Source organism: Nuphar pumila, chromosome 2, assembly GCF_984573655.1.
Source record: "Nuphar pumila chromosome 2, dmNupPumi1.hap1.1, whole genome shotgun sequence".
Lineage (NCBI taxonomy): Eukaryota > Viridiplantae > Streptophyta > Magnoliopsida > Nymphaeales > Nymphaeaceae > Nuphar > Nuphar pumila.
Window position 1 is genome coordinate 78,256,931 of NC_143250.1, and position 22,914 is coordinate 78,279,844.

Here is a 22,914-nt window from a genome sequence, read left to right on the forward strand (position 1 = left end):
CAAAGATTTTTTGGAATGTTTTGAGAAATGAGCAAAGTCCTAGTGGTTTCAATGATGTGCCTGTGCTTTCGTTCGGCTAACCCATTTTGTTGCGGGGTTTTCGGACATGATTTTTGGTGAAGAATTCCAAAAATTTCAAGATAACTCTTAAATTCATTTGAGAGGTATTCTCCTCCAGAGTCAGACCTAAAGATTTTTAAACATCCATTGAATTGATTTGTAATCATCATGTGAAAGCTTTTAAAGGTTGAAAAAACCTCATGTTTATGTTTAAGGAAATAGATCCAACAAAACCTAGTATAGTCATCCACAAAGATCACATAATATGAAAAACCTCCTTTTGACATTACCGGAGCCGGTCTCCATACATCGGAATGGACAATTTCAAATGGTTTTGTCGTAAACATGGATCTTTGAGGAAAAGGCAAACATTTCATTTTCCCAAGAATGCATTCATTACACAAAAAGTCACTTTTACAAAGATGTTTAACAAAAGGCAAATACGAGATTTTAACAATATTGGGATGACCCAATCTCTTATGCCATACATGAATGTCTTTGTTTTGGACGACGTTGCAAAATTGACTCTTGGGAACTTGAAGAAAATCTACGTAGTAGAGGTCTCCTATTCTAGAGCCTTCCCCAATCAATCTCCCGGACTGGCGATCCTGTATCCAACATTTATTAGAAGAAAATTTTATATCGCAACCATGGTCCGAGAGTTGGGAAACGGAAAGAAGATTTAGGTTAAGGTTTGGGATAAAACGAATTTTTGGAACAAAGAAGTCTTGTTTTTCAAAATTACCTATTCCTTTAATCTCAAGAGATGTATCGTCCGCGGTTGATACAAAAGATGGAAAAGCATTTTTAGAAAAGTTTGAAAGAGTGCAATAACTAGGGGTCATGTGAAAGGATGCCCCGGAATCTAAAAGCCAAGATGTCTTACCGGGGGAAGAGGATGACATAGCGGCTCCGGAAGTACCTCCCTTGAGAAGAGGTTGTAGGGCTTCCACGATTTGTTGAAGAGAAAGAGACTCACTTGATAAAGAGGGTCGTTCTTCAACTTGAGATGCCATAGCCGTTGCAATCAATTTCTTCCATTTAGGACACAAGGGTTTGATATGTCCGGGTTCTTTACAATGATAGCAAGTTACTTTGCTATAATCTTTTTTGCCATACCGATCATTTCCTCCTTGACCTTGATTCTTGAAATGAGGAGGTCTATAGGTTCTCATGTTATTTCCCGGTCTTGACACGACATTAGCCATTTCACCATTTTCTTGAGTAGAGGAAGTAACAAGAATGCTAGGATTATTTTTGCCAATCCCCATACGGGTTTCTTCACCACTTAGCTTGGTGATAACATCTTCGAGTGAGGGGGATGTGAAGGCGGAGAGAAGAGAGGACCGGACTTGTTCAAATTCGGGTCTAAGGCCATTTAAAAAATTGAAGAACCGGTCTTCTTCAAGTTGTTTGTGCCTTAATTCGATTGCCTCACCACTCCATTTAGGTTCAAGAATAGCGAGCTCGTCCCAAATAGAGGATAATTCGGCAAAATACTCCCGAATGGTCATGTCATTTTGTTGGAGAGTCAAGGCCCTCTTTTGGAGAAAGTACTTGTTGGATAGATCTCTTGAGGTGTACATTTTCTCAAGATATACCCAAGCTTCGGAAGCCCTTTTAAATTTGATGATGTTGGCATTTATCTTGGTCTCAACGGATGAGAAAATCCAAGATAAGATCTTGAAGTTCTTCATTTCCCAATCATCATGTTTCTTAGAATACTCTTCAAGGGCCTTTTGTCTTTCATCCCCTTCAAGGATCTTAATATCCCCTCCTTCAACAATGGTAATCTTGGGTTCCGGTTCCGGTATGGATCCATGAACGTAACCCCAAAGCCCCTTTCCTTTAATATGGGCTTCCATATTACCGGCCCAAATGTGATAGTTTGAGCCATTAAGCTTAAACCCAAGAGAGAAATGGGAGTCTTTTTCGCCCATTAGAGAGGAAAGAATGCAAGAGATAGTATGTACCTTAATTACTTTTTGCGTCTTTCTTGACAAAAGAGGCACCTAAAATATTGCTCGAAGAAGATGATCCTCTTTGATTTCAAAAAACTTGAAGGCACGCTTCCCGAGGAATGCAAAAGAAGGCGAATCGCAATTCTTCTTCTTCAACGAGGCTCTGATACCATGTAAAAGTATCTTCAACAAGATACTTTAGCCGATAACGCAACAACCTTAAGAATAAATGTGTGAACATACACACCCAAGAACACTTGTGCACAACGAACACAACACACCGAATCACAAATGTGCACTTGCACCCATAAGTTTCATAAACACTAAAGAGGTTGGGCTATAATCCCAAAACTCTTCATACAAATACAATGGAGAGAGCCCATATTTATAGGGCTAAAGGAGACCTTGGAAGGGGCTCCACATAGTCGTTGGAGCCCCTCCAACGGTCACAAATGTGACCGTTGGAGGGGTCCAACGACTAGTGTGTTGGGCCCCTCCCAAGGTAGGTACAACTCATTTTATTAAAAGAAAAAAGAAAAATAAAAATGGGAAAAGAAATTACAAGACATATTCGAAAAAGAATATGTGTAAAAAAGACTAAACTACCCCTAAGACTAAAGATAGAATTATATATATATTTTACATATATAATAGGTAGATACATATACATATATTATATATATGTATATGTATTACCTTATATATGTAAAATATATATACGAAGTTACAAGTTTGGATTACATATTTTAACAGGTTTTACATATGCATGTATTAGGGCTACACATGCTTGGTACTTGGAAGAAAAAAAGTCATAAGATACAATTTTTGATGGAGGTTTTAAAACTCTAGATGATTTCCTAGTTTGCCGTTCTTCTTCACTAAAGTGATTTTTTTTTTCAAGTGAACATGGTGGTTTTTGATGTTTGTCTAGAATATTGTATACAAGATTAATCATCATGAGGTTCTTTATCAAAAGACTCACTATCTCTTGATTAAATAACATTTTCAATTCTCAAAGGATTTTTTTTTCAAAAAGGTTACATTTCTAGAAATATACAATTTTTCATTCTGAGGATCATAACACCAATATCCCTTTTGGTTATCGGCATAACAAAAAAAGGCACAAGGAATAGCTCTGGGAGAAAATTTGTCATTTTTGTTGGTTAATACAAAATATTTGCAACAAAAAACTCATAATCTGGCATAGTCATAAAAGAGTTTAAAAAGTTTTTCAATACGTGAAATATTTTGTAAAGAAGTGGATGTCATTATTTTTATAAGACACAAAAGTTAAGACAACTTCTGCCCAAAAAATCTTTGGCACGTGACTAGCAATCAGTAAGGTTGTTGAAGTTTTAATGATGTGCCTATGTTTTAGTTCAACTAAGCCATTTTGTTGTGGTGTGTCAGGAAAAAATCTTTGATGTGTGATGCCATGTAGATTAAATTCACTTGAAACAAATGTTCTCTCTGAATTGGTTCGAAATATAGAGATTTCATTTTCAAACCTATTTTTAACCAACTTATGAAAGTTATGAAAATGGAAAAAGACTTCAAATTTATGCTTAAGAAAGTATATCCAAGTATGTCTAGTAAAATCATCCATAAATATGACATAATGTGCATATTCACCTTTAGATAAAGCAGGTGCTAAACCTCAAATATCCGAATGAATTAGCTCCAGTGGTCTAGATGAAATAAAAGTTCTATCATTAAATGGTAATCTCTTCATTTTTCTAAGAACACAATCTTCACAAGAGAAATCATTAAGATTATAATTTTTTTCTAAATTTGGAAAATATTGGATTTTAGATACATTTGGGTGTCCTAATCTTCTATGTCATATATTTAAATCTAATTTTTGCACATTACAACTAGAAACATCTTTGGGTATCTCCAAAAAATCTATATAATAGATACCTCATCTCTATGGCCTTGCCCAATCAACTTCTTTGACTGGCGATCCTGTACCAGACATTTATTTGAAGAGAAGAAAATATTACAACCATAATCAGATTTTTTTGAGACGGATAAAAGATTTAAGTTTAATTTAGGGATGCGACAAACTTTTGGAATAAAAAATCTTTTTGAGTTTGAAAGATCCTTTTCAAAATTCCATATTCTTTCAATTTGAAGAGATGTACAATCGGTCGTAAAAACATTTGACACAATTGAGTTATGATATTTGGATAAAATATCATTGTTTGGGGTTATATGAAAAGATGCACTAGAATCAAGAAGCCAAGGAAATTTACCGGGCTTAGAATAAGATGAAACAACGACTCTTGTTGAAGAAGAAGCTTCTTTGAAAAGAGGTTGAAGCCCTTCCACTAGTTGAGACAGAGACATGCTGTCTGTAACGCCCCAAAATTTCAAACTTGCGAACCTTTCAGAAAACAGGCAAGAAACTAGAAAAATCTTTCCTTTCAGAGTTTGTTTATGAAATCAGCGGAAGACTATTCTTTTGTTAAATTCAGAAAGGCAAGCTGACAACTTTGGGCACGTTAGCTAAAAGAACTAAAACTCACTGCACATGGTACTTGCAAAACACTTAGAAAAGCCACTTTCATTTAAAGAAGTTTCCAAATAGTACAAAATTTGGATATCCAAAGGAAAATCCGTGACAAAACTCAAAAACGTCAAGGACGCGAGCTAAGAGCAGGAAAAGAAAATCTTGAAGCCATCTTGCCATCGCGCCATCGCCCGTAGTGTACCTAATCATCACCTGTACCCATAGAATGGGTTACTTTCGCAAAAAACTAGTAGATGCACAAGAGAGACTACAGGAAACTGAATTAAGAGCATTTAATTCAGCATGCTAAGCAGTTTAAAGCAGATCAACAGTTAAGCAGGTAAGCAGTTCAAAGCAGGTAAGCAGTTCAAAACTAGATTGAACAAAACATATGTGTGATTAAACTTTTGTCTTCACAAGAGTTTATACAGAGCCATAAAAAGGGTTTTGTAGAAGACTATAAGAATGCTATCTTCTACTTGATTCGACACGGATGAAGAGACACAATGAGACATTGCTCTAGCTTGTTTTCGTTGCTTGAACGAGGTCTCTATATTTAATCATTATCAGGTCATCGTTTGTCACTCTCACTACTTCTAACAAACTCTTTGTCTTGAACAACCTTAATTTATTCCCATCTCTCAAGGCCTTACGCGGCCAACTGTCACCTGTTATGACTCGCTTAAGGCATCATACTTTCTCAGAAAAACCCACCCTTCCATGGAAGGTCCCAAACATGATCTAAAATCAATAAAGATCTGATTCTCACATCTGGGTTCAACATATAATCATGCTAAAACAGAAATCCAAATCTATAGATTCATAACTGGCTATTTCAATCAATCTCAGAAGATCATCACAAATCACCATAACTTTTTATGGTAATCAAAATTCACAAGTTCCACGTTGGATCGCCTGGTCTGGGAAATGTACGACCTCATAAGGAATTACCGCCATAGATGGTATACCTGGTCTTGGACAATACACTTCCTCACAGGATTTCACCGTCTTTGCGGTTACCCGCTCTTGGACAATGTACTTCCTCACAGAAATTCTACCGCTCTAGTCGATTACCAGATCTTGATCACACATACCCTCACAGAGAATCCTTTGGGAACCCGGTCCTCAACAAATGCCATATTCAATAAAAATTATTGTGATACACACATCAAAACAAATGACCGCTCTCAGGGTCGATAGCCACTATTATAATTAACAAGATCAACGCCGGATCACCTAGTCTGGGAAATGTACAACCTCACAAGGAATTACCGCTCTAGATGGTATACCTGGTCTTGGACCATACACTTCTTCACAGGAGTTCACCGTTTTTGCGGCTACCCGCTCTTGGACAGTGTACATCCTCACAGAGATCTACCACTCTAGCTGGGTCACCTGATCTTGATCATACACACCCTTGCAGATAATCCTTTGGAGATCAGGTTCTCAACAGATACCATACTCAGTGATACATGCATCAATATAATCGACTCCTTTGAACAATTGACCGCTTTTGGGGTCAGTAGCCACCAATATGGGCACAAACATGTATACCAGCAATATGCATCGTATCACTTCACATGGTAAATCAAAACACAAAATCACACATTCCTCCAATAAGGTTCCATGAACCACGAACATTTATTGCATGCTTTCAACATTTCTTATCACATGACATTTCAATCACATCATACATAAGCATATTACACCACGCATCACATCATTGCCACAAGGAATATTGTATTTCTCAAATATGACCTCAAAGCATGCAAAATCAAAGCATGAGTTCTATACATATGAGAACACACACATAATATATTATGAATCAACTAAACTTCAATATACGTAACTCTTACGTAATTCAATAAATTCACATAAGATTCAAGTTATATGTGCAAATATTCAAATCATTGCATCATCATATGCATTCACAATTCTTATCTCAAAGCACATCGCATTCGACCTTTCTAGCGTGTAACTCACGTACATATCTTCAAGACATTTTAATCAAATATTCATGATACTTATCAATCATGTTATACAGGTAAGATATATTCACATAAACAATCATAATGCAATCTTCTGCAATACAACTATGTAGGCGTGACATGCCATTTACCTGCATAAGCATCATAATCATAAGAATATCGGAGACACCAAAGTCATACGTAATTTCATCGATAAGCTTTTACTTGACAAAAAATATGTACCCAAAACACACGAAAGTCTTATGTGTAACGACCCCAAATTATACCCTTTGAAAATGCAGAATATTTTTTTTTCAATCAATGCGGAAACCTTCCCAGAGATCCGGGGTCCTCACAGTTCTAATTTCCATTGGATAGCCCAAACACCACAAACGAACTTGCAACCATCATCCATATGAACCAGAACAATTTCTTTATTTATGAATAAGAATAAATTTCAGAGACAAGGTTTTATTGGACTGAAAATAAGGCAACCACTGAAAAAACAAGAACTGAAACAAAAGAAAGAGGCACTCTGTCCCCTGTTGAAGCTATCAAGCCAAAGTATGACTCTCATCCATTCCCAGTAGCCAATCCAACCTCACTGTTCACCATATCCTGTGAAAAACCAACAAAGTAGAGTGTCAGAAACGAAATTCTAAGTACAGCTACTTCTAAAGAAACCAGGTGAGACAAAGAACATGAATAAAATTTCATGTAATAATTTGAGTGAGTGCATATATAAAATTTGCAGAATTTAAGTAACCATACATGCAACCAATTACATATACTCACCAGTCGAGAACAGTAATGCAGTACCATATATCAAGAACTAAATAACCAAACCTTGCAGCATGCTTTCAAGAAGTAAATTATATACTACCACCATATCATGTCATGATATAGAGAACAATTCAAATATGCATAATAGAAAAATGCATCATTATGTGCAATGCATGATTCCTTTTGTTATCTTTCATTTAATTTTCATCTTTCCATATGCATGCCCTATTAAATGCACGCAACTTTAAGTTTCTCTTTTTAATTACCGTTGCCCGCGGATACACCAAACAAGTACAATCTCCGAGGTCAAGTAGGTTTCCAGGGTAGCTTAACACACAATTTGTATTTTATTACTGAGTTCCAACTTAGCCCTCGACCGAATCACCTTCGGAATATTAGACCTCCACATCTAATGTCGGGGACACAAGGGACACCCTACGCCCACAAGTGCCACTTTCTTGGTACCATAAACAACAGCTGTGTCAAAACACGCCACTCCCGGGTAAAGTGGCAAACTCTCCCTAAAACTGTGGCCAGGAGAAAGAAGCTCAATATCGGGTTCAGGGGACAAAATTACAGCACACAGAGTTTTTGTATCCTCACAGTCTCCCCAAGACCGGATCTCTAAGATTCCCATACTCCAGATGAGATATCCTAGAACGTATATTACACTGTTCTTATTCATTATATTTTTATTTAAGTCAATTCTTTAAGTTTGCAACACCATATGCACAAGTAAAGTGAAAACCCGCATCCTCTCTTGCGGGGACCCTTACGGGACTCCAGCCCGTATAAACAACTAGAACAATGTAGTAATGTGCAAAACCATCTTATGTGGTTTAAGTGATGCAGTAAAAAACATATGTGAAAGGAAACCAAACCCACGACTCTCCAGGCCTATGATGGTCCAATTAGGCCATCGGTGCATCACATAACAAAACAAAAGTAGTGTTTTATTTATAACACTAGGGCAAAATGCCAAAAACATGTGCACTCATGCAAACATAAGCCAATCATATGCATGTCATTACTCATTCATATGCATAGTAATACTCTCGATGCTACCACATATTGAACAACATATTAAAACGCATATAACCCCATCTGCTATTCACATGATAACCAAATGAATATACCTTAGTCAAATCATGCATCTAACCTTAAATAACGAGAATTTTTACTAGAATTATACAGAATACAACGAAATATCCATTTAAAACTTGGTTCAACAGCCACAGATGTTGATTTCAGATGAACAGGTTCACAACTAGGTATGACAGGTAAAGCATTCTGGTTTAATTTCATTGTCTAACTATATTATGTACTGTATTTACTTGTCATTTATTCCTACATTCTGAAATTCGATTAACAGAAGGTAAGATCTTGATTTTCCAAACATCAGTCAATGCAAGGCAGGTCAGATCATAACATAGCTACTTAAAGTTTACACTGAGAGGCATATCCACAAGGAAAGGACATATTCAGTCCTTTAACAGATCGAATTTAAAGAGACAATAAGTAAATATGCCATAACTACACCAGTAAATAAATCGTGACTGATTCCACAAGAACTGCAAGTTCGACCTGATTGAGATACACCCTTCATATATATATATATATATATATATAGGTTCATAACATGAACAAAACCCTTCTGTTAGGAAAAATCCGAAATCCACCATTTCCCTTTTTTTTTCAAATAGATGAAATCGGCCAACATATATTAACACATGTATGCTATGATTTTTTTTTTCGAATGAAACCATCACTATCGGCCCACCAATTCTGTAAAGAAAACCCCCAAACCTGAGTTTATCGAATCCAAGAACCAGGAACTCTCAATCTGGGATTACTCAACATCAAGAATCTGAAACCCAATCTGGGTAAACCAACAACAGAAATCGAAAAACCCCAATCTGGTTATTCAACCACGATAACCGAAACTCAAACTGGGTTTACCCGATATTACAGTCGGAGATCTCCCGATTTCAAGGGCCAGAGTCGAAAATCCCCAAATATGGGGTTAACCGACACTAAGAGTCGGAAACCCTCAATTCTTGGCAATACCCGATACTCAAAATCAGAAAACCCCATCCCTTTTCTTCTTTCAGAATTCCGAAATCCCCAAACTCTAAGGGTTAGGGATTTCCGACAGCATAAACCCTTCCTCTTAAAGGATCACACGAGATCGAGACCCATCTTCGATCCCTCGCCCAAAATTGTTAGAAGCACCGTACCTTTTTGATGATTTTCCGGCGATCGGATGCTGCAGTCGCGAGGGCAGGGTCGGCTGGTGTCGCTCTACTTACTGCCGTGATAGGGGGTTGCTTGAGGAGCCGTTGACGGTTGCGGATGGCCAGAGCTTCGCCGGTGACGATGGCTCTGGATCGACCGACGGCCGCGGCTGATGCAAGGCAGGGAGCGCATGAGAGAGGGGAAAGAAGAGGGCCGAGTGAAGAGGGTGAAACCCTCTCCACCCCCTCCTTTTATCCCACCGAACCCCCACTCCTCTCCTTCGTGAAGCACGAGGTTCAGTTACGCCTGGTGTAACCGCCCCCTCCTCCCCCTTTGATAAAGGCAAGAATCGTGCCCTAGGCACGATTCTCTTTTCCTTTTTACTTATAAAGTACGCCCCTTTAAAAAAAAAACGAACTCGGGTCCGGGTCCGAGGCCGCGACCCGCGACGCTGGATCCATTGTTAGAGTGGATCCGGGTCGCTCGTGAATGGCTGATCCAACTATGGATTCAACCCCCTTTTATATCAGTATTTTTTTTTTCATAGCTAATATTAATTATTTATTTCTTTACGTATATTCTAATATCCAATTCGTAGGGTATCTACGGATCTGGGTATTGGGTCCTAGGCCCAAATCAACTAAAATTCATTGATTCTCTTTTCTGGATATCGGATCCGAACTCTGCTACTCGGGATCCAAATCCCAATTTGGATCCGGGCTGGTTATAAGAGTGGATCTGTCTACACTATTTACTGCTTTCTTTATTTTATTATGAGTATATATATATCAAAAAAATAAAAATAAATAAATAAATATATATATATATATATATATATATATATATATATATATATATATATATATATAGGTATATGGATCCAAAAGGTGGATCCCGAACCCATCTACGCACCATCGTAAATAGTTATCCCTTGAATTATTTAATTAATTAAAAATTATTGCACTTATACAACAAACAACAACAACAACAACTACGCCTTCATCCCAAAACAATTGGGGTCGGCGATATGAACCAAAAAAGAAAATCATTTTGGGTCTTCCACATGAATCCTTCTCCTCCAATCATTTCTATCCAATGCCATGTCCTCGGTGAGGTTCAAAGCATTCAAAATTATTGCACTTATACATACATATAAAATTTACGAGGTAAATTTATTCGTGAAAATCCCTTTATGGGTCCTGGATCCGAAATTTGGATCCCAGGCCCAAATTTAGAAAAATACCCATTATTTTTGAATAAATTTAAACAAATAATTGTCAAAAATCAAGGTTATTACATTATGACCCGTCAACCATTGTGAACAGACTTATGTTTCGATATTATTGGCCTGCGGGTACGCACAGACGAATCGCAGAAATAACTATGACTAGTTCGAGCGTCTGTTATTCTATGCATCTTCAATAACCCGAATAACTAGTTGAGTCCGCTCCTAAGGGGACGACTTTAGCTGAGAGAGGATTTCCCAAAGGCAGGTACTTGGCAACGGATGCATCCAACTTCTGTAGAGGTTCATGGGATCTACCACCTAGGATAATGTCGGGTAGTCCCTTCCCCTAACTCCAATGACGGGGGAGGCCAGATCTTTGCTCGTGGAGTGGTTATTAATAACCTGTCCATTGGAGTGTGTACCGCTCTGTCCTCTCCTTTGACAGACTACAAGAAGCGAATGAGTGCGTCAACGGTAAATTAACTGACGTCTCATTTTATATGATTTGGTCTTTTGACCAAATGAACACCTTACCTGTGAAGGCGATCTCATTTTTATGTGTTTACATCATTGTGCATTTAGCATTGTTCGAGGTCGCACGACCGTCGCATCCGATCATCGCAGTACTAACGTGTAGTGCACGATTACAAGTACTCTAGGATGAAAGGGGTATAGTTCCTCAATAGGAGCCTCAACAAAAGTGTTTCACAAAGATGTAATATTTCTCAAACTTTACTTTTGACATTATTTATCCTTTGAAACAACCAACAGCTTGTGCCAACATTTGACATGCGATTTTCTAGAATCTCATCCGCTATCGTGGTATCTACATGCCTCACATGACTCGATACCGGCCTCGATGAACGGGATACGGGTTTCTCAACAAAACCCTCGCTAAGAAGTTCGCTCAAGCCCTCAATTCGGGGTTACCCGAGATATGTCGAATAGACGAACAGAACCAGCCAATCACATCCTTCCAAATACTTCGATTTGGACAGTCTTTGATGTTTTTGCGCAGCTCCTTAAATTCTCAAGTCTACTTTGCAGGACTGCCTACTCGAAAAGCCAGGATCCCTGCTGGGGCTCCCTCTCCTTAGACGGGAATGTATCGTTAAGCTCCCGACTCAACTCTTGTCGCAAGAGGGAGAGTAGTAAATGCCTATTGCATCCTCCACGAGGATGCCTTTTATAGAACATGCAATGAGCGAAAACTGGAGCGTCATCTATAACGACAAGGCAATAACGAAACATTTGCAAAAGCAGGAGCCTGGGCGCAAAGCGCGACGACAAAGTAAAGACATGACAGAAAGTAAAGGACAAGGATTGCGAAACTGTGTCCTTGAGTTAAATGCGTACTCGTATAAATATATATGCATATATATTTATTTAATTATCCTTTTTAGTTAATTAAACTCAATTCAATTGTCCAAGTCCTTCGTGCAATCTTCCCTTACCTTGGGGAGTTGCGAGCTTGTTGGCGTCTGCAGGTGTAAGCGATTAACGGGTTGGGTCACGGGGCACGAGCGAGATCCATCGTACAAGCTTCAAAATCAAGCTGTCAACATGCTATCTCAATCAGAAAGGTAGAGATGATAGGGGCGCCACTGTCCTGACGTGAAAGAAGCGGAGGCAGGGGCATCGTGCCCCTGCGAACCTGCTGAACGCGAAAGAAGCAGGGGAAGGGGCCGCGAGCCGCTGCTGACCTGCTGTCAGCAAACAACGGGGAGGCAGGGGGCTGCACCCCTGCCTGTCAACGGTTCAGGCAGAGGCAGGGGTTGTGCCCCTGCCTTCAGAAAAATTGGACAGAGGCAGAAGCTGTGCCCGTGCCTTCCAAAAATGAGAGTAGGCAGGGGTAAAGCCCCTGTCTAACAAAAACAAGGGAGGCAGGGGGCTTCACCCCTGCCTGCCGAAGGAGCATGGAGGTAGGGGCGAGGCCTCTGCCCGTCGATTAAAAAAAGGGGGAGCGTGCAGTGAAAACGAGAGAGGAAAGGGGTTTCGTATTTGAAACCCCCTGCCTTTACTAGGCAGAGAGTGGCGGTGGCCTCGAGTGTAGAGAGAGAGAGAGAGAGAGAGAGAGAGAGAGAGAGAGAGAGAGAGAGAGAGAGAGAGAGAGAAAACGGGAGAACAGAGGGGAAGGAGGTTTTGAGAAACCTTCCCCCCTTGCCATTGCGTGCTTTTATAAGCACGCAACCGACTAACACCTGATGGATCTGGGTCGGGTCTGGGTCCGGACCCGGCCTTGGTCTAAATAAATTTTTTTTTTGATTTTTATTGTGGGTTTTACACTTCCAATGGTTGAATCTTGAGATGCAAAAATATCAATTGACTCTTGTGGAGAGCCGATATAAGCAACCTTCTTCTCATATGTCCCTTTTTGTTTAGGACATTGGGGCTTGATGTGCCCTGGTTCATGGCAATGATGGCAAATAAATTTTGTTTTATTATCGTCATTGCCTTGTCTTCTATAACAAGGTGGTTTATAGACACATATGTAATTTTTTGGCATAGAGACGGCTAAGACAAAGTCATCCACACTTTTTGTCACATTCTTTTTCAATCTATTTTCCTCCATACTCAACTCTTCTATAGTGACTTCAATAGATGAAACTATTCCTCTACGGAGAAGAATTAATTTTGTAGATTCAAATTCCGGTCTTAAGCTATTGACAAATTGTCACACGCATCCATTTTTTTTGGTGGAGTTCTATATCTTTGGGGTAATGCCATTTTGGCTCTAGAACAACCAATTCTTCCTAAAGTTCGGACAAGTCATTATAGTATTCTCTAATACTTTGATCGTCTTGGGTCATGGTCCGAAGTCTATCTTGCACATTGTACACATGTGCAACATCCTTAAGAGAATACACTCTTGAGATAATCTCAAGCCTTGCTAGCATGTTGAAATTTGGCAAGGCTAGAGCATTTTTTTAACATTCACACTACTGGTGAGCCAAGACATGATCTTGGCATGTCCCATCCTCCATTCCTTCCACTTCTCATAAGTGGTTGTAGCTTTGATCTTCTCATTTTTCGTTAGTGGTACCTCTTTCTCACCTTCTACCTTGGTGAGAACTTATTTAGGTTTCGGATCTGATCCATCTAATAGTCCTCACAACCCTTTTCCTCAAATAAGGTGCTTCATAATAGAAGCCCATGATACATAGTTGAAATCATTGAGTCTCACGTGCTTAATGGTGACATTTTCATTGAAATCATAGAGAGGTAGAGACAGATAGAGAGAAGAGAGAAGAGGAACGAGGAGACAAAAAAAGGAGACTATGAGCACTCCAACAAAATGAGGGATTTAGAAAATTTTGAGGGTAGAATTTGGAAAGGTTGATTGAAATAGGTAATCTCACCACATGAATTAAAGAATAAAGATTGTGAGAGTAGATTCACAGGAAGCATACACTTGTCTTGCTTGGATGGAGGGGGGACGTGAACACCATATTTTCATCTCACAACTCCCACGAGATCAAGAAAGAACCATGTACACTCAATGGTGATAAGAGATCAAATTATACAGGCGTAAACTTGGCCCTAGTGGAAGCCTGTTTTTTTTCGCAAGAAATTCTCTACACCTTGATGATAACCCTCCCTTCATGCACCTAGTTACATTTAATGAACTAGAACCACATTTAAACAATCTAAATACTTTCCAAGTTGAAAAGATTAATTTCACACTTGTATCTTCGTGGGTCCATTTGGACTCAACCCAGATCAAGCTGCAAATGAGACACGTCAAATCTTTTTGGTCCAGCTTGGATTTGTCACTGGTAAAACTTGCTTTGTATGTGGATCAAATTGGGTCCAAACATGGATTGGCATAAATCTAATCCAAAACTGCCTATATAAAACTTGATCCAACCTGGATTTATGCAGGCCTGAACATATGATATTCCTAAACGTATCCACCAAGATGTACCTTAGACCCATCTATGTCTTATTCAGATCTACCAATTTGCCGCTTGCATCGCATATCTTGTTTACATAATTTTTCAACCAAACAGATTATGCCTATCTTTGACAGTTTCTCATTTTTATTATCTATAAAATAAATATAAGCATAATAAATCTGAAAAATGGCCACTTTTTTCCATTTCCATTTTCTAGAAACTTTGCATTTCTGTCATGGTGATATCAAATGTGCATATCGGTGAACTTGTAGACATCTTATGTGCTTGAAGATTCTTGACATGATCTTGCTGATTATATTTTTACATCTTTGTTGTCATTGATGTTTAGATTTTACGATCAGACTTGAATTTGTTATTTACCTTCCCTGTGATTCTCTTCACCTGCAGGGTTCATCTAGTGCTATCAGGCTTTTGACTGTTATTGTTGAAAATTTTGGGCCAAAGGAAGCCATCTTGCGGTATGCTTCTGGTATGACTGGAGAGTTTCAACTTCACTCTGATGGTGGAGAGCAATGCATTTTGAACTCTGAACATTTTCTTCAGTTTTTCAAGGATGAGTTTGTGCCATGGTGTTTAAGTGAAATCAATTCCTCCATCACTGCACGAATTGATCTTTTGCTTGCCTTAGTTGAAGATGAATATTTTTCTGACCAGTGGTGTAGTATTATTTATTTTGTTACATCACAACAGCAGTCTCAAAGTGGTTCATGGTTTTTGGATGTTGATCGTGTAACTATACTAGCAATGCTTGTTGAGAGAATTAGGTATCTGATTGCTAACAAGTGTGGAAATGGTGCTTTACTGGAGTTTCGCATTGAACGCTGGCGGCATGATTTGTTAGATTCAGCTACAGTTTTAATTGCCACTGATCCTCCTTCCAGACATCAATCTTATGTTCGCTTTCTTCGGTATGTAAGCTTAATCTTTAGATGGTGATCCATTGATATTTATTTTATTGTTTCTAATGCAGCATCATTCAAAATTATTATCTGTTAAGGCATATTTCATTAATTTAGAGTTTATATTCATATATTGTGTAATATCGTGTATTTTAGTACTGTCATTTTATAATTTTGACAAAAAATTTGGCTAAGTCTGGGAAAAAAATCGTTTGAGGCTCGATTTTTAGACTGAAGTCTTTGAGTCTGGGCTTGACCCAGGTCTCATTGACAAGGTCGAGGCGAGCCAAACGAAACGTGAGAAAAAGTTTTAATTTTGACCTTTAAATTCAAGCGAAATTTGGGTTATTTTCGAGCGAAATTCAGAATTTGGTAGTTATGTAATATATCGTTGGATGCATCTCGGAATTTTTAGCGCAACAATATTTTGTTTTCCTGAAATCGCGTTTTTTTCGAAAATTGAGCAGTTTGTCGAAATGGATCCGGGGTTGGATCAGATTGGATCCAAGGCCTATAATCCAAATTTTTCTGGATTTGGGTTCTACTTAGGTCCTTCTTAAATTTGGATTTGATCTAGATCTTGATCCATTTTTGTTCTTGGATATGGGTTTGGATCTTGGATCTGAATCCAGATCCAAATCCAAGCCCAACATATTCCGGATTTGAAGTGAATATAAAACTTTATTTTGTGGTTTATTAAGGTTAAGAAGCCTTTAGGGTTAATTTGGTTATTTTTGGAAGTTTTTAAATAATTTTAATTAATTAATTAATATTAATTCAGAATTTTGGTTTAGGGCTGAGTAGTGTAATGAAATATGCAGAAAAGAAATGTATGTCCTACAATGGACATTCACACATAGAAATCAAAGAACAAGTCCAAAAGAGGACATACACAAAAGCCAATAATAGCTAGAAAGCATAAAATCTTATAAATGCACTAAAGGGCTTGAAGAAGCCACACATCACAAAGGGGGAGACCCCACTTATTTATAGGCAAGAGAGGAGTGAGGGAGAGTTAGAGAAAAGCAAGAGAGAGGGACCATTGGGAGTCCCAACAAGGAATTGTTGGGCTCCCAACGGTCACAATTGTGACCGTTGGGGGCCCAACGACTCTTTGTTGGGCCCCCCAATGGCTGTGCATTAAATGCACAAAAAGGAACAAAAAGAAAAAAAGAAATAAGAAAAAAATAGAAAAAGGAAAAAGGAAAAATGAAGAAAAGGGAAAAGTCTAAAATGCCCCTATTGGGCGAGATTATAAAACTACCCCTTATCGGGTAGTGACTGATAAATATTTATATATATATATATATCTATATATATATATAAATATATGTATTACATGTATTTTAACACCCTCCCTCAAGCTTTACGGGGATACAACGGAAAGCTTGTTGAGAAGAAACATGAAACGAGGAGCAGCAAGAGCTTTGGTGAAGAAGTCCGCCAACTGGTACTCGGATGTGACGTAGGGCAGTGCTATGGTTCCTTTTAGGTATTCATCTCGAACATAGTGGCTATCAATCTCAATGTGTTTAGTACGCTCATGGAAGGTGTGGTTGCTTGCAATATAGATAACACTCTTGTTATCGCAACACATCTTCGAAGGAGTAGAGATGATTATGCCCATATCACTGAGGAGACTTCTAAGCCACACAAGCTCCATGGTTGTGGTGGCCATTGCACAATATTCTGCTTCTGTTGAGGACAATGACACTTTGTGTTGCTTCTTGCATCTCCAAGAAATCATAGTCACTTAAGAAAACACAAAAACCAGTAGTTGAGACTCTATCATTGGGATTTTCTCCCCAATCAGCATCAGTATAAGCAATTAAATCAAGAGATGATGAAGAAGAAAGAAAAACTCCCTTAGTTATGGTGTCTTTAATGTATCTGACTATTCTTAAGACTGCACTCATGTGCACAGTTGTAGGTGCATGTTGAAACTGACTGACGGAGTGAACTGCATGAGCTATGTCTGGCCGAGTGATGGATAAGTATGTCAAAGACCCAACGAGTTGACGATAGGGAGTAGGATTCTCAAGAAGTGTCCCATCTTCCAGCCTTAGCTTTGCATTGATAACCTCAGGGGTTTCTGTCTTCTTATCATCCGAAATTCCAGACTTTGAACAAATGTCAGCAACAAGTTTCATTTGAGATAAATATACCCTCGAGGTGAATATGCAACTTCAATACCTAAAAAATATCTTAAGAAACCAAGGTCAGACATGTCAAAATGTTCTTTTAAAATTTTCTTAAAATCATGGATTCCTTGCTCATCACTTCCAGTGATGATCATATCATCAACATATAGTAGTAGAATAACTACAGATGACCCTGCACTTTTCACAAATAACACAGTGTCAGTATAACATGAACGAAAATTTAGGCTAGTCATTACATTCTAAATCTATCATGCCAAGCCTTTGGAGTTTGTTTTAACCTATAAAGTGCTTTTTTTAGTTTAAGAATTTTGTTTTCACCAATAGATACTCCTGGTGGAGGATCCATGTAGACCTCTTCACTTAGTTCACCATTAAGAAATGCGTTCTTAACATCCAATTGATAGATATGCCATTTTTTAACGAATGCAACCACAATAAGAGTCCTAACACTAGTCATTCTAGCTACGGGAGCGGAGGTTTTTTCATAGTCTATTCCGTACTCTTGAGCATATCCTTTGGCTACCAACCTAGCTTTATAACGTTCTAATGACCCATCACTTTAAGTTTTAATTTTGAAGACCCATCTACATCCAATAGACTTCTTTCCCGTGGGTAATGAAGTTATTTCCCAAGTTTTAGCCTTTTCAAGGGCACTAAATTCTAGTTTCATGGATTCAACCCATTGAAGAATGTTTTTGGCTTCATTATAGTGTGATGGTTCATGATAAGAGTGTAATGCAATTAGGCATGCCCTATATTTAGGTGTTAGGGACTCATAGGAAACAAACCTATTAGGAGGATTGAAGATTCGGCTAGATCTCCTTAAAGAGGTTTCTTCTATGTTGGAACTTTGAGAATATTTTTCTAAAGCGCTTATGGGAGTTTCTTGACCACGCCTTGTATAGGTTTGAATAGACCTATTTTCAAAATCATTAATTCCATTTTCAACATTACTAAGAGGAGTATCCTCTAAATCATTAGGAACATCCTCTACGTGAGGAGTCACATCTTCTTGAGAAAGAAGATCAAATAAGAAAGCATATTCGCTTTCATCAATATCTTTATTTTTATCAAAGCCGTTCTCATTTTCTAAAAAGGTAACATCTTTGGATACATATAGTTTGTTGCTTTTGGGATCGAAGCACCTAAAACCTTTTTTATTTTCTCCGTATCCTAAGAACACACATTCGATAGCTTTGGGATATAACTTATCTCTTTTATATGTAAGGACAAAACACTTACACCCAAAAATTCTTAATCTATTAAAGTCGGGTGTTCTTTCAAAAAGTTTTTCATATGGAGATATACTTTGTAGGGATGAGGATATCATTCTATTTATCAAATAAGTGGAGGTTAAGGCGGCTTCGGCCCAATGACATTTTGGAATTTCTTTGGAGATGAGAAGAGTCCTAGTGGTTTCCAAGATGTGTCTATGCTTTCTCTCGGCTAGACCATTTTGTTGGGAAGTCCTAGGACATGACCTTTGATGACAAATTCCATTGGTTTCCAAATATTCTTGAAATTCATTTGACATATATTCTCCACCGGAATCAGATCGAAGAATAAAGATATTAGTTGAAAATTGATTCTTGACAATCATATGAAATTTTTTAAAGAAATTTAAAACTTTGGATTTTAGATTGAGAAAATAGATCCACACATATCGAGTGAAATCATCAATGAAAGTAACATAATATGAGTATCCTCCTTTTGATATGACTTGAGAAGGACCCCAAACATCTGAATGAACTAATTCAAAGGGTCTTTTAGACACAAATGTTTTCTTTGGAAAGGGGGTGGATTTCTTTTTTCCAAAAATACAACTCTTGCAAACAAAATGTTTTTCATTACAAAATTTCTTTCCAAAAGGAAAAGAGTACATTTTTGAGAAGCTGGGATGTCCAAGTCTTTAATGCCAAGTTTCTATATTTTTATCTTGGACATGATTACAAAATGATTTAGTGGGAAGTTTCAAATTGTTCATGTAGTAGAGATCTCCCCTCCTATGGCCTTGCCCAATCCGCTTCCCGGACTGGAGATCCTGTATAGAGCAATCCTTGGTTGAGAAGGAGATTTCACATCCATGATCACATATTTGAGAGACAGATAAAAGATTTAAATTAAGTTGAGGTACTACTCTTACATTTGGCACAAAAAAATCTTTTGAAAAGTCTAAGGTTCCAAAACTTTTAACTTGTAAAGAGGTACCATCGGCGGTGGAAACAAAAGAATTTTTGGAGTTGCTACATACATTGGATAGTCCACTTTCAATAGGGGTCATATGAAAAGATGCTCCAGAATCAAGAATCCAAGAAGGCGTACCTGGAGGAGAAGAAGAGGCAATGACGGCTCCCGAAGTTGATGGCGATTTGAGTAGAATTTGAAGTGCTTCGGATAGTTGAGCAAGGGAAAAAGACTCTTTCCCTTTCATTGGCTCCTCCTTCTTTTGTGGGATTTCTTCAATAATAGCAACATTACCTTTTGGAGGTTCATTTATCTTTGGACAATTAGGTCTTATATGACCCGGTTGTTGACAATGATGGCAAATGGCTTTCCTATAATTGCCATTATAGTTATTTTGCCTCCCAAAGTGTGGAGGCTTATAAGCTTTCATATGATTGCCGGGTTTAGACACGACAAGAATTTCATCTCCTCCTTTAATCATGCCAAGACGCGTTTCTTCTTGGCATATTTCGGCTATGGCATCTTCCAATGGAAGCGGGTTTGATCTATGAAGAAGGGAGGACCTAACTTGTTCATATTCGGGCCTAAGCCCATGTAAAAATTGGAAAAAATGTTCTTTCTCCATTTGTTCTCTTCTCATTTCCACATCTTCACTTGATACCCATTTGGGTTTAAGAAGGGATAGCTCATCCCATAAAGGTCCAAGAGTGCTATAGTAATCTCTTACACTCATTTCACCTTGCTTAATGGTACAAATTTTTTCTTGGATAAAAAATTGGCGAGCAAGGTCTTTTTGGGTATACATACCTTTCATAAAAAACCATGCTTCATTTGCTAGTCGGAATTTAGCAATGTTGGCGCAAATCTTTAGCTCCACGTTGTTCATGAACCATGCAAGAATTTTTGCATGCTTACTTTCCCAATCTTCTACCTTGGATTGGTGATCTTCAATAGCCTTCATGCGAGCATTTCCTTCTAGAGCTTTTTCTTGATCACCATCAATTTTTGTAAGTTGAAGTTTCCTAATGGTGCCCATAACATATCCCCAAAGCTTTTTACCTTTGAGGTTGTTCTCCATGACGGCGACCCACATAATGTAGTTAGTACCATTAAGCTTGAAGGAGAGATCAATCTTTTGTTCTCCTTCCATTATATAATCAAGAATGGAGGACAAACAAAGAGAGAGAGAAAACAAGACAACTAGCTATATGAATCAAGAGCACAACCAAGGCTCTGATACCATGTAATGAAATATGCGGAAAAGAAATGTATGTCTTACAATGGACATTCACACATAGAAATCAAAGAACAAGTCCAAAAGAGGACATACACAAAAGCCAATAATGGCTAGAAAGCATAAAATCTTATAAATGCACTAAAGGGCTTGAAGAAGCCACACATTACAAAGGGGGAGACCCCACTTATTTATAGGCAAGAGAGGAGTGAGGGAGAGTTAGAGAAAAGCAAGAGAGAGGGACCATTGGGAGTCCCAACAAGGAATCGTTGGGCTCCCAACGGTCACAATTGTGACCGTTGGGGGCCCAACGACTCTTTGTTGGGGCCCCCAATGGCTGTGCATTAAATGCACAAAAAGAAACAAAAAGAAAAAAGAAATAAGAAAAAAATAGAAAAAGTAAAAAGGAAAAATGAAGAAAAGGGAAAAGTCTAAAATGCCCCTATTGGGCGAGATTACAAAACTACCCCTTATCGGGTAGTGACTGATAAATATTTATATATATATATATATCTATATATATATATAAATATATGTATTACATGTATTTTAACAAGTAGGACTTATTAAAGGAGTCCCTATTCCTACCTATGAGAGAGTTGTAGAAGTTTATAAAGTTAGAAAAACTACCAAATGTGGAAAAGTAAAATTAGGAAACTAAAAGAGAGAGAGAGAGTTCCACATTTTGGGAACTCTTAGAGAGGACTGGAGAAAAAGGGAGGGGCAACCTCCCCTATGGGGCCTATAAAAAGACCCCCCAAAAGAGAGAGAAAGGCGACCGAGAAGGAAAAAAAGAGGAGAGATAAAGTGAGGTAAAGAGAGAAAAAAAGAGGAAGAAGAGGATATTTGATCCTTTTCGGCTATCCATCCACGTTTTTCAACATCTACCATTGTTTTTCTTCATTTTATATACAAGGTACAGGTTTTCTCTTTTGATTTGAGTGAGAAAAGGAATATAGATTCGATTTCCATGCGGTATTTTAGTGTAAAACCATGTGAATGAGTAAATTTAAATGTTTACTCTAAGATCCATGGATGGAATCCATGTATTTTCGTTTTCTTGAAAGTTATTATGAAATAACACACTTGTGGAAGTAATGTATATGGTAAACAGAATTTTTATTGGTGGTAAAAGTTTCTTTTCTAAGGTTTCTTTTGTTAGATTTGATCTACATGGATGTTCTATTGATTGAGCCAATAAGTGCATGGCATCTAGGTCTACTTTTTGTTTTGGATGCATGGATAAAGGCATATGATGTCTATATACCTGTATTTTTTTTCATAATTAATGTGTATGATTGTAGTGATACCTATATATGTATATATATGCATATATAATTGTGTTTTCATACGTTATGTTGTCTTGGTAGGGCCATGAATTTTGAATTTTCGTTGATGCCTAACAACCCATGCAGTTTGATGATGTTAATGTTCTGTAGTGTTTCTTTGAAAACAGTTTGGTAAATTCAAACTCCTTGAAATAGAGGTTGGCTGGCCCATATGGCTGTGTGTATGCCGATCTTTTTGAGTTTATTAGTTTAGCAACTTCAGTGTTTATAAAACAGTTTCTACATATATGACAGATTTATTCAGACATGGATGCAGTTAAATAGGGCTGAAATTAAACTTGTTTTTCTCTGAGCATGCCTTGATTCTTTAGAAAGCATGATCTGAATGTGTTTGGCCAGTTATATTTCTTGTGTTCAGATGCTGCCAGATCTGGTGGACAGGGGTTCATAAATTTTTTTTTATCGAACAATTTTCTTTTCTTT

The 22,914-nt window shown here is 37.9% G+C and overlaps 1 protein-coding gene across 2 annotated transcripts in view; it reads left to right on the forward strand.

The window, feature by feature from the left end:
- LOC149845791 (HEAT/U-box domain-containing protein) overlaps positions 1 to 22,914 on the forward strand; it is a 173,375-nt gene that overhangs the window by 67,922 nt on the left and 82,539 nt on the right. For both annotated transcript variants that reach the window (XM_089996005.1, XM_089996006.1), the window contains exon 11: positions 15,051 to 15,571. In XM_089996005.1, coding sequence (XP_089852131.1) covers positions 15,051 to 15,571 — 521 coding nt within the window. The remainder of the gene's footprint in view (positions 1 to 15,050; positions 15,572 to 22,914) is intronic.